Genomic DNA, 15,193 nt, shown 5'->3' with positions numbered 1-15,193 from the left:
AGATCACATGCTAAGATTTCAAACAATGTTTTTGCCCCTCAGGTAATGTTGTGTGGCTCGATGAAATGACTGCTACACGGGCTTTGTTAAACCTGAGCACTGTGCCGACTGACAAAAAGTGTAAAAGCAAAAAGAATGAAGAAAGCACCTCCACCAAATCCAAAAAGGGTAAACGGCAAATGGCTTTTTCTACCATATATTTATATCAAATCGGTTTAAAAAAAATAAAAAATACTAGTCATATGGTTAGTAAATCTGTATATCCGTAGACAAAACCAGTATAGTTGTGAACCCTGTGTACTGGATGCAAATGTGTTTCTGTTCAGTAAGCAATCCAACAATGGTATAGCAGCTGTTATGGAATCGCAACTCCTCTCTCTCGTAGTCTGATCGAGAGAGTTTTGATTTGTAGTACAAAACATGTTTGTATGGCCCTATTTGCGCTGTCCTGCTATAAACAAATTGGCGATTAACCCCTGATTTACGTTCAACAACATCCCCTGAGTAGACCCCAAGTGTATAGTTTGCTCTTTTATAAATGTAAAAAAAAGTGCTCCTTTACATACTTCACTATTTTTCCTTTTTTTATTTTTAAGACCTCAAGGATTTCTCTTGGAACGGGATGTTTCCACTTATGATGTCATGGTCATATCACCAGTCTATTTTTTTTTTTTTTATTTTTTTTTTTACATTTTTATTTAAATTTTCAAAAAGAGAAAGTGTTTCTCTTTACTTTGGTCCCCATTGGTGCGCTATTGCCCTGCGTTGCTGATTGCAGTGCCTGTGATCAGCCTGCAGGGGCTCTAATCAGAGGTTTCTGGAAGGTCTGGGAAACATTTTACATTTAATATGGTATCGGTCCTGACACCGTTGGCAGAGCCTTACCATTACTCTGTGGTATTCTGATGTAATCTGTGCTTGCGCTGTCAATGCTAGCTCCTGCTGACAGGGGAGACCCCAGTCTGCCTCAACCTCACCTCACATGTATCGGCAGGAAGTGTCCCAGCCAGTGCAAAAATGTCCTTGGTCATCCTATATTATAGGATTCAGTAGTAGTACTGATTGTGTTTGGCCACAAGATCTCTAATCTTAAATCTATTCAATTTGCCAAGTCAACTTGATTCTTGGATAGTTGAGGCATAAATCTCCAATGGGGAAAAAAAGGCTAATGTTGCATAATTCCAGTTTGGAAGTTGTTAAAACTCTGCATACGCATTGTTTCCTTCCCTATCTAGACAGATTTGATGACAGCTCTGGGGAGGAGACTGAAGAAGGGGAAGTGGATGAGGAGAATCCCAGCGAAGCAGAAGAAGAGACTGAAAAGAAGCCTTTGAGCACTGTATGTGAATACCAGTGATTGCAATTCTGTTTGACATCCAGTGATAACATGTGCATGCACACACGGACGCGCACACGCAAACAAACACTGCCAGAAGTGCCAGGGAGTTCTCTATATGTAGCTAAATCATCTAGACAACACAGAGATACTGGACAATTGTAACCCAAATATGTGTGTACATTACACATACACTTAAATCACAGAATGTTTTTCCTGTGGCGCTATAATGTAGGATAAATAGCCTCTTACTCCAGACACAAATCAACCTCATATCCGTGTTTTCAAATAACTAGTAGACATCAGTTTGGTTCCCCCCTCGTGAGCTTTGGCTATTCCCTTTGTTCCCTCACTTGTTGTTGAACAATTTGTGGAAGCACCCAGTGTTAAAGCACTCGGTACCTCACCCCCTCATCGGTGGATAAGGCCTGAGTTGGCCCTTGAAAGGATCCTAAAAAGGTTAATTGATAAGACTTTTTCATAAGTGCCACCCAAAATGCTGTAGCACAGGGTAGCCGTCATCTCTCATTCACGCACATCTCTCCCTGCAGTTGGACACACTTTCCCAGGCCGAGGAGGATTCTTTACTACAAAATGATCTCAGACCTTCTGTGAAGATAACTAAAGGAAATCGGATCCACATGAGATTTGCAACTAAAGGTGAGAACCCCATCTCCATGTTCCCCAGATCTGTCCTCAGGTAGCATTCAAATAACTAGGATATTTTACACCTGTGTTCAAACAGCAGCATTCTACTCTCTTGTTTCGAGATGTAATAATGCTGTCATTTAGAAGAACTTTATCTGTGTACACAAAGATAAAATCTGATTAGATGTCACAATTAAATGGATGTTCTGCATATTAAATGGAAGACTGTGTGGTGGCTTACATATTATGTGTGCGACCTTTGGTTAAGAAGGTACGGCAGTTTGTTCTTAAATGTCATGCCGTTTTTTAATATCATCGGCTACTTCTTTTTTGTATCTTGTTTTGGTAGGTTTTATCCATTCATATTTTATAAGAAAAATTATCAATTTTTGTAAAGTATATCCTGCTATCTGATTTAATTGGTGTGATTTTTAGTCTTCCTGTTCTTATGAAACTGCGATGAATGTTTTTCATATTTTGCACCTCTTAAAATCACCTTTTTGGTTATAATGTAATCAGTGCTGTTTAGGCTCCAGAGGATAACATAATTTGTATGTTAAATCAGTTGTGGGTATTCTGATTGGTAGATGAAGAACTTGGTAAGTAAAAATATATATATACAGTGCAATCTCCATTATGGGGCAGATTTAGTTTGTGTTAATGTCACATTTGTCACAATACTAAATTTTAAGTTTTTATGCCAGAATATTCAAACGCCAGTTGACGGGGTTTGAGTTTTACATACCTAAAAGGTGATGAAGAGACCTCTGAGGTCTCTGAGTTGTGCATTACACAATTGCTGTCCAGCTTTGAACGCTTTGTCATCTGTAAGCATAACCAGGGGAACGAATGGTATAATACCCTTGAGTGTTGCTTACTGCTAATGAGAATACTTTTAAAATGTTCCAACCCTCAGCTGAATTCTTGGAGAAACACCAATTAGAAATAGTTAATTTGTGTATTCTCGGTGGCTCACTGGGTTTACTAAACCATATTTGGTTCCGTAGACATCTCATTAAACGTTTTTTAGCTTTGTACGGTTACTGTATGTTCTGTGAGCTCTAAAGCTATCCTTTTCAATGTTCATAGATGACAAGAAAGAGCTGGGGGCAGCAAGAAGGAGCCAGTACTATATGAAGTATGGAAACCCCAACTACGGTGGCATGAAGGGAATCCTTAGCAACTCCTGGTTAGTGTCACGTGAAACCTAGTTGTGTGTGTATTGTTTTTGTAAATCATACCGCCTCAAGAGATATGTGCAGTGTGAATTAAATCTTCATGTGTTTTTTGTTTTTTTTTACTTAATAAAATTGTCAAACTGTTCAATCTTGCTTCGATGGAGTGGGCAATGTGTTTTCGGTTTAATCATTGAGTGTTCCTTAAATGAGACAATACTGTATATGAGACTTCCACTCCTATGAGGACTTTCAAGTTGTCAATTTTATTTGACAGTAGTTTATAAATATTACAGGAAGAGAAGATTCCATTCCCGTCGCGTCCAGCGAGATGTAACGAAGAAGAGCACGCTTATTGGTGACGACGTTGGGATAGCTCCAGCATACAAGCACCTACATTCAGGTACTAACGCCGTTTCTGAACATTTTGCGGAATGTTTATTAGAAACAAAAACGCCCAGGTAGAGAGAACGAAAAGCATTACAAACATATAATATTTACATAATTAGCATTCATCTGTGTTTTTTCTTTTTGTGAGCACCATTGCAAGCTGAGACTTTTTGTGACTTCTCCTGCTGCTATTTCACCACCAGTCTTTCTTCAAAGTATATTACATATATAAGTACGGTATTTTTGTTGCGACTCAAATTTCTGACTTTTTCCCCAATAGTGCCAGAGACGTTTTTCCCTCTTAGCCTCTACCACTTACTTTTGATATGTATTTGGTAAACATTGTAAGGCAATGCAAACCTACCTGGGATAAGCATATGGATATTCTATATCTAAAATGAGTCCAAGGACCGAGTGCAGTTTACATCTTTACTTCAGGGAAAATAGTTCTTATCGGCCATCTAATTGTATGTTTCTATGTTACACAGTTGGGATTCTGTGTTTGAGGAACTGAAAACAGTCGCTACTGTTTTAATCTACGTATTACACGGTTGCAGCCTGAGCCAACCAAAGTAGAGTTAAAAATACTCAAAGGAGCTATAAATGAATACAGCTAGAAGTAGCATAACATCCATGATACGGGCTGTGGAATAGGACGTTGTGTGATTTGGACATCATGCGAACACTGTACGTGAAATATACTTCCAAATTCCCGTTTACTTGTATCGTTAGCAGCATGTAAGTATAATAAGCTTACAGGACCGCAGGTGTATATGCAGCCGGATGCTATGCGCCCACTAGCTGTGCAGGGCATTTTTTTACATAAAGTTGGCTTATCTGATAAAGACTATTATTTTTAACATAAATCATGCTTTTAAACACTAAAAGGTAGCTCTAGACTTGTGTTCCTGCATGCTTGGCACTGTTGAGGAACTACAGATCTTATAAAACTTACTTTGCTAATTTATAGCTGTGTATTACAAGATTTACAGATCCATAACAACTGCCTTTAAAGCGTCAACAAAAAAACTCCCCTGCGGCAATCACCTGCTGCTTCCGGTTAAACTCTGCAAAAGATATTCCCTCCGATCAGAGTCAGAAAGAGGGCCCAGCCAGGTTATAAGTTCACATATTAATATAAAATTCTGAATAATTTCTGTTTTTATTGCATAACTGATTCCTGTCTGATCACCAATTAGTGACATTTTAGGTCACTGAATATTGATCAGATTCATCAGCTGTTAGTGGCCTAAACTTGTCGCCTACAAGTGATCTGATCAGATTTTATTTTACAATATTTATTTTTAAGAGTTTAACCTAATTCTGATTAATGACTCTGATCATTCATCAGTCTCACCAATCAACCAGTGACCTATTCTCGTCGGTGTGTATTACACACAAGTTATTTTATTCAATGTTTTGTAGCAAAGCCTACTGGGTATCCGTTAAGCCAATTTCTCCGCAGCTACATCTCTCTGAATCATGTGAGTGATGAGGTTTTTCTTAGGTCTTGTAAATGTTCCAGAAGAACCGATAGAAGAAGAGGAGGAGGAGGAAGATATGGATGAAGATGACCGTGTGGTAGTAGAATACAGGGATGAACTCCAGGCATTCAAACGAGAGAGAGAAGGGGCACGGAGATCTGCCGCCAGCGATACTGACTCTGATGAGATGGATTATGACCTGGAGCTGAAAATGATTTCCACACCCTCGCCCAAAAAGAGCATGAAGATGACGATGTACGCAGATGAAGTGGAGTCCCAGCTCAAGACTATCCGGTAAGCAGCCACATCCATATACAATGCGTATGGAGATGTTTAATTCTTTAGGATGTTTATTTTGTTGAATTTGGGGGGGCTTCATAATTTTCAGGTGAATTAAAGCCTTGAACTTTCAAACTTCAGTATGTATTTAAAAGGATCACTATGGGCCCTCCACAAACTGATAGCTTCAATTTCCCGTCTTTAACTATGCGGGGGCCCACTTGGCTCTTATAGCAGTAGGTTACTGGTGTTGGCCCTTCAGAAGACGTCATAAAGTTAGCGTGTTAAAACATTCAACCTGCTTGCAAACTCCCTTTTTTGTTATTACCATGGCCTTTGCCTTTCTTCCCTTCGGGCATTGACTAACCCAGCAAATTCAGAATGGGACACGTTCAATCAGTATGAACACAAACATTAAAGCCCTTCCCTCTCTTTAGAAACTCTATGAGATCAGAAGGACACTCTACAAGTAGCAGCGTGAAGAACCGCATCGGCAGCAAATCCCATTCAGAGAAACCCGTCGATGTGCGACTTCTGCTGGAAGAGAAGAGGCAAGGCTCGGCTACCAGGCAGCTCAGCGGCGCAAAATCAGGTACTGGGAAAAACAATGTTCTACTGATACTCCTTCGGCAAAGTGCAGCTATACAACCTGGACACTTTTCCTATATAATGTACCATTGCTACAAAGTACAGCAACAGGGTGATGGCATTAGTGAGCAAGTAGTTTGGTATGAAAACAAAAGCCCCAAAGTATCAAATATGTGTGAAATATTTAATGTAGTTTTATTTGGTGCAAAATAGCAACAACTTCTGGATTAGCTTTTATGTTATGATAAAAATCTAAAAAACTTTTTTGTAAGTGGTTTTGAGGCTTTTGCATCGGAGCATTCCTGCTAGATATAAAATCTTTTCAGACATTGTAGTCTCAATAAGCATACATTTTTATCTCCCTTATTCACACTTTCTAAAGTTCTGGCTTTTTATGTATTTAAAAGCCATCCATTTTCTGGTTTTGTCTTCACGTTGCAGATGTGCGGCAAAGACTTGGTAAAAGAGCGCATTCTCCTGAACCTAGAAAACCCGTTCCCGTTGTCCCAGTGCCTCGTAGAGAAGTATCTGATGTGCATAGCCGGCTTGGACTCCCGAAGCAGTCAGAAGGAAAGGGACTTTATGCAGACAGCAAAGAGAAGAAAACAGGTTGTTTTTTTTGAGTAGGGTAAAAAAAACAAAACCAAAACTAGTATAGTGTCCAGACCATTCCTAAAAAAAGTGATGTGATCAAAGCACGTTTGTCATTTTATTTCCTTTGAATATTTCATCATATCACAACAATTCTAAATAATTACAATATATATTTACTGCACACGCTAGAGCATTCCGTTAATGTTAACTGTTCAACAACATCTCCTGAGTACCGTTTTACCACCCATGCATAGGTTTATCGGGTTTTTGGGGGGCTAAAAGGCCACATTTGGGAGGGGGGACCGTTTCTTATTTGGGACATCTTTAAAACCAGCCAATTACATTTACCACCCTCAAACCCTATATTTTTTAAAACAAAGAAGTGGTATTTTAACACTTTGCATTTACTAATTCTGCTACCAGCCTCTTTTAAAGTTTGTGGTAGTAAAACAAAACATACTCTATTTTTTGTAGAGGCTTTTAAGAAAAATAATTTGTTGATGTTACTTTTACTTTTTGGTTTGAATTTATGTGGAAGTTGGGGGTCCAGATATCTATGAATAGTTTATATGTGAAATGTATTTTTTTTTTTTAAGTTTTCATACATTTTTTTTTTGTAATCATGGTCTTTTCTCCATATTGAGAGGAGTGTTTTATGATTTCTATTGATGTGGCGCCAACTGGAATCCTACACTTGAAGGAAATGATGGTTCTCTCATCAGTATATTTTTCCCTCCTGCATTAGGAAGTCTGTGGAACCGCTTGGGTACAACACAGAAAGAGAAAGAGAAAGATAAGCCTGCCGAGAAGCCTGAAGAGACAACTGCTGCACCCGAAGAGGATGACTCTGTGCTGCAACAAGCTTGGGGTGCCATGATCAAGAAGAAAGAGCAGATTAGACAGAAAAAGAGCCGCTTAGACAGCCTGCCTTCCTTACAGATTGAGATTAGCCGGGAGAGCAGTTCTGGCTCAGACACGGACTCCTGATGACTTTACGTATAGGACTATAGCTTCAAAAGCATGGCAGCAACTTGAAAATGTGCCACGTCTGCCTTTCACGAAACCTTTATTTTATACTCACGAGACACCAATAAGTGGCAGCGGTGTTCTCGACATACCTCGGAAAGAAAATTCATATCCCGGCACATTGACAATTAAACATCCTAAATTGGTTATCACGAGGTGTTTGCATTTTGTTTGACATTATTTGTATTTAGCTTATTGTTCCCCTATTCAGCCCTCGATAATACCATTTACCATTAAAAAAATAAATACACATTTTAGAAGAGACAGTCTTGCCGCTTCATAAAGAAGTTAATGTTTTTATTTCAAATAAATGACCATGTGGTTTATTTATCATTTTCATAAGATATCTGAAATAAGCAAAACTTGACTGCATGTTTGATTTCCTGCACGCGGGATGATGTAAGAATTCAACAGAAAACACTATTGAGGGGTACTGTAAAAGTGTGTAGTACCTCTCTGAATTCACCCGGCATTCTTATACTTTGTGACAGGAACTCTATTCAGACCTAGATCCGCTTTAGGTTCTCCTTCAAGAGATGGAAGAAGAAATGAAGAGATCTGCATACTAAAGCTGAAAACAATAGTCAATACTATAGTGAATTTTTATGAAGGTGTTATTGGCTGATTAAACCTGATACTTATTAGTTGTTAGGAAACATTCTCTTTAGCTTAACTGCTGCAAGGATTCAAAGGCATGTAGGTCCTGTTTTACTTAGCAAACAACTTTTTAAAGTTTATTTTTAAGCGTTATGTGGGCCATAAATACATCTTCCGGGGCTACTTTAGTTGTATAATTATGATTTAAGGAAAAAGTCTTCAAAACTTTAGAGGGTTGGTATAATTTACCTAACACCCTACTATAGAAGAATGTATATTCGAGTACTCTGAGTATTTCGCTATGCATTCTTCCTAAATAAAAAAAGGCACTTACCTTCCCCCTCTATGGTCTCACTATTCTTGCTACTGATATGCTGTGTGAAGCAGTCATGGGGGACTGGATCTGGATTTTTATTATATTGGTCATTACATTTGATATTTAGCACATGAAATAAATAATACAAAAAGGTAATTCCCTCCTCCCATAGTAAACCTAACAAAATACATTATACGGGGTAGATGCTCAAAAATCTTGCTAAACGATAAGTCCTGGTTGGAACAGCAGTGCCCAACATAAAGGCTCCAAAGTAGAGGACTGCATTGGGAGGCGGGACCCGCCAAGAAAGTTGCGGGCGCGGGCGGTCTTGCTGGGGCTGCGGGCGGGAGCGTGCAGTCAGGCACTGTACCCGCGGGTCCTGGTAATCCCGCACAGTCCCGCAAGGCTGCCTTCTCGCTGCTCCCTTACAGTGTCTCCTCTCTTGCTCTGCCCAGGAACAAAACAGAGTAACGTGATGTGATGTCACTTCCCGTGACTCCGCCATGTTCCTGGTCGGAGCAAGAGAAGAGATGCTGTGAGGGAGCAACTCGAGGGCAGCCTTGCAGGACTGCGCGGGAAATATGCAGTTCACATAAGGAGGTGGGCTTAATTGGCCACAAAATTGGAACACCCGTATTGCGGGAGCGGGTGGGATTGAGCAAAAAATCAGCGGGAGCGGGATTAAAAAAGCAGTCTCGCGCAGGGCTCTAATACAAACCCTATATTTGCAGGTATACATAAATGATGTATGGAAACATACATGTAAACTCAGTACTGGGGGTATAGATCAAATAAACACATGGAAACAGCATTGCAGATATTGATCAACTGAATAATACAAACCCTGTATTTGTAGGTATACATAAATAATGTATGGAAACATAACATTGCGATATAGATCAACAGAATAACACATAAACCCAGCTTTGCAGGTATAGCTCAATTGGAATTCGCATAAAAACTCAGCATTAAAGGTATAGATAAAACCCCCTAAATTACAGGCACAGATCGCAGGTTGCCCAACCCAAAGCCAGCTCTGGCATCCACATTGCCCACATAGAACCTGACCATCACCCACATTACACGCACAGGACTTGTCATCTTTGTCCCCAAACAGCCCATCATGAGTCAACTTTGTCCCCAAACAGTCTGGCCTGTGCCATCTTTAACCCATTAACACCCTGCTCGTACCATCTTTGCCTATCCACAAATCAATTATACACACAAATACTTTTTAGTCGCTCACTAATTCACACTTTCATTCACATAATTCATTCACACAATCATTTATTCTCTCGCTTATTCACACAAATCACCCACACATAAATTCATACTCATTCACACAATTCATCCACACACTAATTCATTCTCACTCTTTATTTATTTCAATATTCTATCTACCCACTCTCCCCTTCTCACTATCTACCCCCTCTCCCCCTTCTCACTATCTACCCTCTTTCTCACTATATACCCCCTTTCTCACTATATACCCCCTCTCCCCCCCTTCTCGCTATCTACTCTCTCCCCCCATTGAAGTTCACTTATCTAACTGCGGTAGGAGCGCGAGGCCTCTGTCTCCCTGCTATGCATGCTGCTTCACTGCTGAGCGAGCTAGAGGCCTCGCGGAGGAGAGTGAGGGGTGCCATAGGTTGCTGAAAGCGTATTCATGAGCGACCACTCGGCATCCCTCTTTCTCCTCCGCGTCAAAAAAAAAAAAAAGATGGCGTTTGAAGCCACTGATTCCGGCACAATGCATTGTCCTAAATTGAGACTGCCTGGAACCCTGGGCTTAAAGTCCCATTGCGGGCAATCTGGGGCATGTGGTCACCCTACCCAAATACCAATTCAGTTCCTTTCATAACAAATGTATTAGAAGAATTGGACAAAGTAGCACAAGGCCACATCATGATTGCAGGAGGGTTTAACACGATTATAAATCTCATATTAGATTTTAAAAAACTATGACATCTATTGATATCGATAAGAAAGTCATAAACAATGCCAACAAAATGATGGGAACGCTCAAAAAACACAGGTTATATGATATTTAGTGTAGTTTCAACCAAAATGACAAAGGCTACAAACCTTTCTCCCAAGCTCATTTATCATACACAAGAATTGATTTACTATTGGGTTTCAGGAACGTAATATTTAAGATTCATAAAGTACAAATCTACAATATTCCTTGGTCAGATCATGATGCACTGCTTTGGTCTACAAAAGTACACAACAATCAGGAAAATAACAGAACATCCAATCCATGTTCACAAGCATAATGCTATCTAAAATGAAAAGTCTGGGGTGCTATCGAGTCTAGGGATGACCCTGACGCTAAAGGTAAGTTTCCGTCCAGGATACGGCTGCAACTAACGATTGTTTTGATAATCGATTAGTTGGCCAATTTACATTAACGTGTGTCATTGTATCTCATTATAACAATGGCATTTCTCTAAACACCTTCCTATTTTACTGACATAATAATAAAAGCTATATTTTAAAGGTAGAAAAACATAACCCAAAGATAATAGTTCTCAAACAAAGTTTTATTACCTAAAGACATTTTACTAGTACAAATGAATTCACATGTAAACTATTTTTTCATATTTAACTAAAAACTGATTGAGAAAAATGCATTTCTTGTTTTTATTTCCTTTTATTTTTCAACATGTCTCCCAGTTATGCACATCTGCCCCCCGATATGCCTTATGCCGGCTGCCAGAAAGGAAGATTCAGGTCACCTGCAGTGCTGTAGGGGATGCTCCTCTCTAGCAGCCGGCGGATGTCTGCACGATGCGCCTACACAACCTCCGCTGCTGCTGGCACTTCCGCCGGGGCTTCTATGGTGGAGCACTGGAATGATGTGATCTTCCGGTGCTCCATCATAGAAACCCCAGCGGAAGTGCCAACAGCAGTAGAGGTTGTCTATGTGCATCGCCCAGACACTCACTGGCTGCTAGAGAGGAGGATCCAGGTCCCCTGCAGCACTGCAGGGGATCTGGATCTTAGTGTTATAGTCCAACCTCTATTTGAGGTCGGATTAAAAGATAATTATTATTAAAGGGTATTATTCAAAACATTTGCTCTGAAAAAAACGCTCATCTTATATTTGATAAAATCGATTCAACTAATCGATAATGTAAATCATTTACAAGAATTTTCATTATCGATTATTATCAATTAATGGTTGCAGCCCTAGTCCGGGACATCTGTCCCATTTGCCCTGTGTTACATATGCTCTTTGAGTGCCTTTATTGGGGATCAAAACTTTCACTTAGGCAGAAAGGTAAATTAATTTGCAGTTCAAGGTCAACCTCAATATGAAACAATACATTTAGAAAAGATGCTAGAAGAGGGTTCTCTCCCAAATGCAGCATAGAGGTCCACCTCCATCACTCGTTGCAGACATTCTCTACCAGACCCTGCCAGGCGTAGAGGAGATGCTATGGGCCATAATATGCCAGTATAAGCACCAGGAATCCCAGGCAGATGTGGCATATTCTAGCTGGAGAGATAAGGTTGTTCATCCCATTGGGACTGAAATCCATGTGCCCCTGTCCTCCATTAATTTTCTTATTTCTATGAGGTGAGTAGAAGTGTATCAAAGTGTTCTATAGTCCTAAAAGCCACAATAACTTGTATGGAAACAGCAGGAAATTTGTTGAAACATTTTGCATGTCAGTGTGGACAGAGTTCCCTACCAGTGTGTAAGTGTCAGAGTCACTGTATATATAAGGTTCAGTGCATAAAGCGTATATACAGAGGTCATATGTTTCTGTAACAGGGTCCATGTATAGCCCCGAATGTATCACAGTCAGTATATATGTATGTACAGGGATAATGCGTTTGTGTGTGTATCAGTGTATGTACTGGCAGTCCCACTGCTGACATAGGGAGCCACCAATATATGGATATATTATTGACTAAGTTAATGGTTTGCTTTTTAGTCACACTGTTTGGAGTATTACGTATCTTAAATCCTATGATCTACAGCGATACACAACAAAGTATGATTTTAGTGAAAAGGTTCTTATAATCATAGCAATAGTAGAAAGATTCAGTCAGCAGGAGTTTTCAATGAATTGGTGTCGTTATCCGTCCTCTTTCTTAACTTTGCACCACAATCATTGTTTATACATAACCCTATAGAATATAGACGCACTCCTCCTCATGGCTACCAGACTTTGACATTTTGAGTTGATCATTATCAGAGTGGCAAGTAATGGTTTTACCACCACCCTGGGTAAGTAAGTATAGTGTAACTGTCCAATGTTTTGCCCCAAGAGTAATCTGCTCTGTTATTGTTGAGTATACCTTGATGTCCTCCTTCTGCCTTCTGCCGATGGGGACCATAAAGCACAAAAAATTGAAGGGAACTAAAACAAAGGGTTTTACAAAGTGCTAGAGGAAGGTATGATATTAGATGAAAAAAAACTGCATAGGCCTCAAATGCATTACTTATCACTATAATACAATATTTATTTTGATGTTATTGTCCGGAATATTCCACAGCTACATATATAAATAATAGTAATATTTCTCCAAATGTAATCCAGGAGACGATAGTTCTTATTTTCAATCTTCGAGGCACATATGTAAAGCCTACGGCTAATATTCCTCATTTTTTGAACCACTTGAGAGGTGAGTAAGATCAGGTTTATCTTCCAGCCGAGTGCACAGTTGTTGCTGAATCTTTTTTGCTCTTTCCAACATGTTCTTGTACATTTCCAGTTGGTGTTCCTTTTCATCATTCACCACTTTCTGATGTTGCAAAAAGTTGGACAGCGTTCCAGTCAGCTGCTTCCTGTCATCTATTTCCGCTGCCAGTCTACCATAGCCTTCTGCCAGCAGTTTGGAGGCATCTCGTACAAGTGTGGAATGCTTACGGCAATACTCCAGATCACCAGGTTTGGCCAAATAAGACAAATCTTGCACCTCTATAGGTATGAAGGATATCTCTTGGTGCACAGCTGCATCTCTGGAGGCTGCACTCTCAACTTCTTGTATAACCCGCAGAAGATTATTGGCCGTTGAAGGTGCTTTTGCTGGTGAATATTTTGCTGGAATTGCATCCTCATCATCACCACCTCCTTTCACCTCACTATACAAACGCTTCTTTGGCTTCTTTTCACCATAAAGTATTATCTTCAGCTGCTCCAAAATCACACGGTTATACACAGCCTTATCTTCCCAGACTGAAAGAAATTTGCCTAGGTGTTTCTTACCGGTGCCATCTAACTCCGGTACAGCATGTTTAAAGGCATCCACAATGACACGGGCAAACTCTTTAGTGTATTCTGGTCCTTTTCTTGTGCTGCTTTGGATAACCTCATGTGCCAAGTATAGAAAAATCAGCTTCCTACTTGGCTCTGCTTTACGCAGCTCTCTGCGCCACACAGAAACGATGACCTGAGAATGCTTCCTGTAGTGGATGAGCCAGTAGGACAGGGTATGAACGCTTGTCCTGTTGTATCTCAGCTCTGAGAGCTTCTTCTCAAAAGACTCTGTTGAGAATGTAGCCATACTAACTGAAGCAAATTAGTCCAAACTATGCAATCATTACTGGTGAACCCAGGTTGGTCCCTCAGTGCAGTCTGCTGGACAACAGTGACCCTTAGAGCCACTATCTGCTAAATGGAATGTTTGCTACAATGCAGCAACTGTCTACATCACAAGTAGCTTGCTTAAGCCATGGATGTTGTAAACATGATATTTAGTTCAGATGTTAGTTACACTAGTTTTCCATTAATTCAAATTCTTTCATATATGGATTAAAGACAATTATATATAAATCACAGGGATTTGTCTTTCTTACGAATAAAATGTTTAACACAAATTTATTTTCCATTTCAGCATTTACATGATTTATAATGAGCTTACTTTCCTCACTTATCCCACTATAATAACATGACCCATTGCATTTGGTATCAAGCTTATTTTTATCTTTATTTGATTCTTTTTTTTCCCTTTCCTCAGTCACTATTTCCTTAGCTCATCCCTCTTTCTCTTGGTTATGGGTCTATATTGTTTTAAAATGACTGATACATATACTTCTTCTAATTTTATTTTACACTCACACATCCTCCTAATAAAGAAACTGTCTGTGTGATTGAACTCTACTAACAAGTGCCAGTTAGTTTTCTTATATGTTATTTTGGAACATGGGCACAAATGTGTTTATCACAATTTAAATACTAATTTGATCATGGTATAAGTACCGTACTGGCTCGAGTATAGGCCGCACCCTCAAAGTTTGGTGCTATTTTAAGGAAAATATTTTAAGAGAAAAAAATCACGAGTGGAATGGTAAACAGTATTTTATGTAACGAACAGTGATGCATGTATTTTATCATTTTTGGTATCTATTATGCAATTAGTCAGCATAGGTTATATACAAACAAATATTTGGAAAGCCAATAACCATTTTAAGGTCCTTCTCCTTAATTCATAATGCACCTTACTTATAGATATGCCCCTCTGCCCTCCAGATACACCACTCTGCCCCCGGATATGTTTTATAACCCCTGATATGCCCCCCAGATACACCACTCTGCCCCCGGATATGTTTTATAACCCCTGAAATGCCCCTCTGCCCCACAGATATGCCACTCTGTCCTTCAGATATGCTTTATAACCCCTGACATGCCACTCTGCCCCCTATATATGCTTTACAACATCTGATATGTCACTCTGCCCCCAGATATGCTTTATAACACCCAATATGCCACTCTGCCTTATGATGTGCTTTATGCCACCCTGATAT

The 15,193-nt window shown here is 39.7% G+C and overlaps 1 protein-coding gene and 1 pseudogene across 1 annotated transcript in view; one reads left to right on the top strand and one right to left on the bottom strand.

Annotated features, from left to right (window-relative positions):
* The window catches only part of LOC149289691 (nuclear cap-binding protein subunit 3-like), an 18,840-nt gene extending 11,359 nt beyond the window's left edge, over window positions 1-7,481 (top strand). Inside the window, exons 5-13 of the mRNA XM_089490328.1 lie at window positions 43-168; window positions 1,236-1,302; window positions 1,881-1,996; window positions 3,074-3,173; window positions 3,456-3,562; window positions 5,057-5,327; window positions 5,750-5,904; window positions 6,342-6,509; window positions 7,240-7,481. Of these exons, the coding sequence (XP_089346454.1) occupies window positions 43-168; window positions 1,236-1,302; window positions 1,881-1,996; window positions 3,074-3,173; window positions 3,456-3,562; window positions 5,057-5,327; window positions 5,750-5,904; window positions 6,342-6,509; window positions 7,240-7,481 (1,352 nt within the window). The remainder of the gene's footprint in view (window positions 1-42; window positions 169-1,235; window positions 1,303-1,880; window positions 1,997-3,073; window positions 3,174-3,455; window positions 3,563-5,056; window positions 5,328-5,749; window positions 5,905-6,341; window positions 6,510-7,239) is intronic.
* A 5,557-nt stretch (window positions 7,482-13,038) lies between these two features.
* LOC149289690 (regulation of nuclear pre-mRNA domain-containing protein 1A pseudogene) lies at window positions 13,039-13,953 on the bottom strand (annotated as a pseudogene).
* Window positions 13,954-15,193: the final 1,240 nt, after the last annotated feature.

The sequence above is a fragment of the Sceloporus occidentalis genome, unplaced genomic scaffold, assembly GCF_023333645.1.
Source record: "Sceloporus occidentalis isolate IW3139 unplaced genomic scaffold, rSceOcc1.0.p SCAF_43, whole genome shotgun sequence".
In the NCBI taxonomy this organism is placed as follows: Eukaryota; Metazoa; Chordata; class Lepidosauria; order Squamata; family Phrynosomatidae; genus Sceloporus; species Sceloporus occidentalis.
Note: the sequence above shows the minus strand (reverse complement) of the source record. Positions and strands in the feature narration are given on the sequence as shown.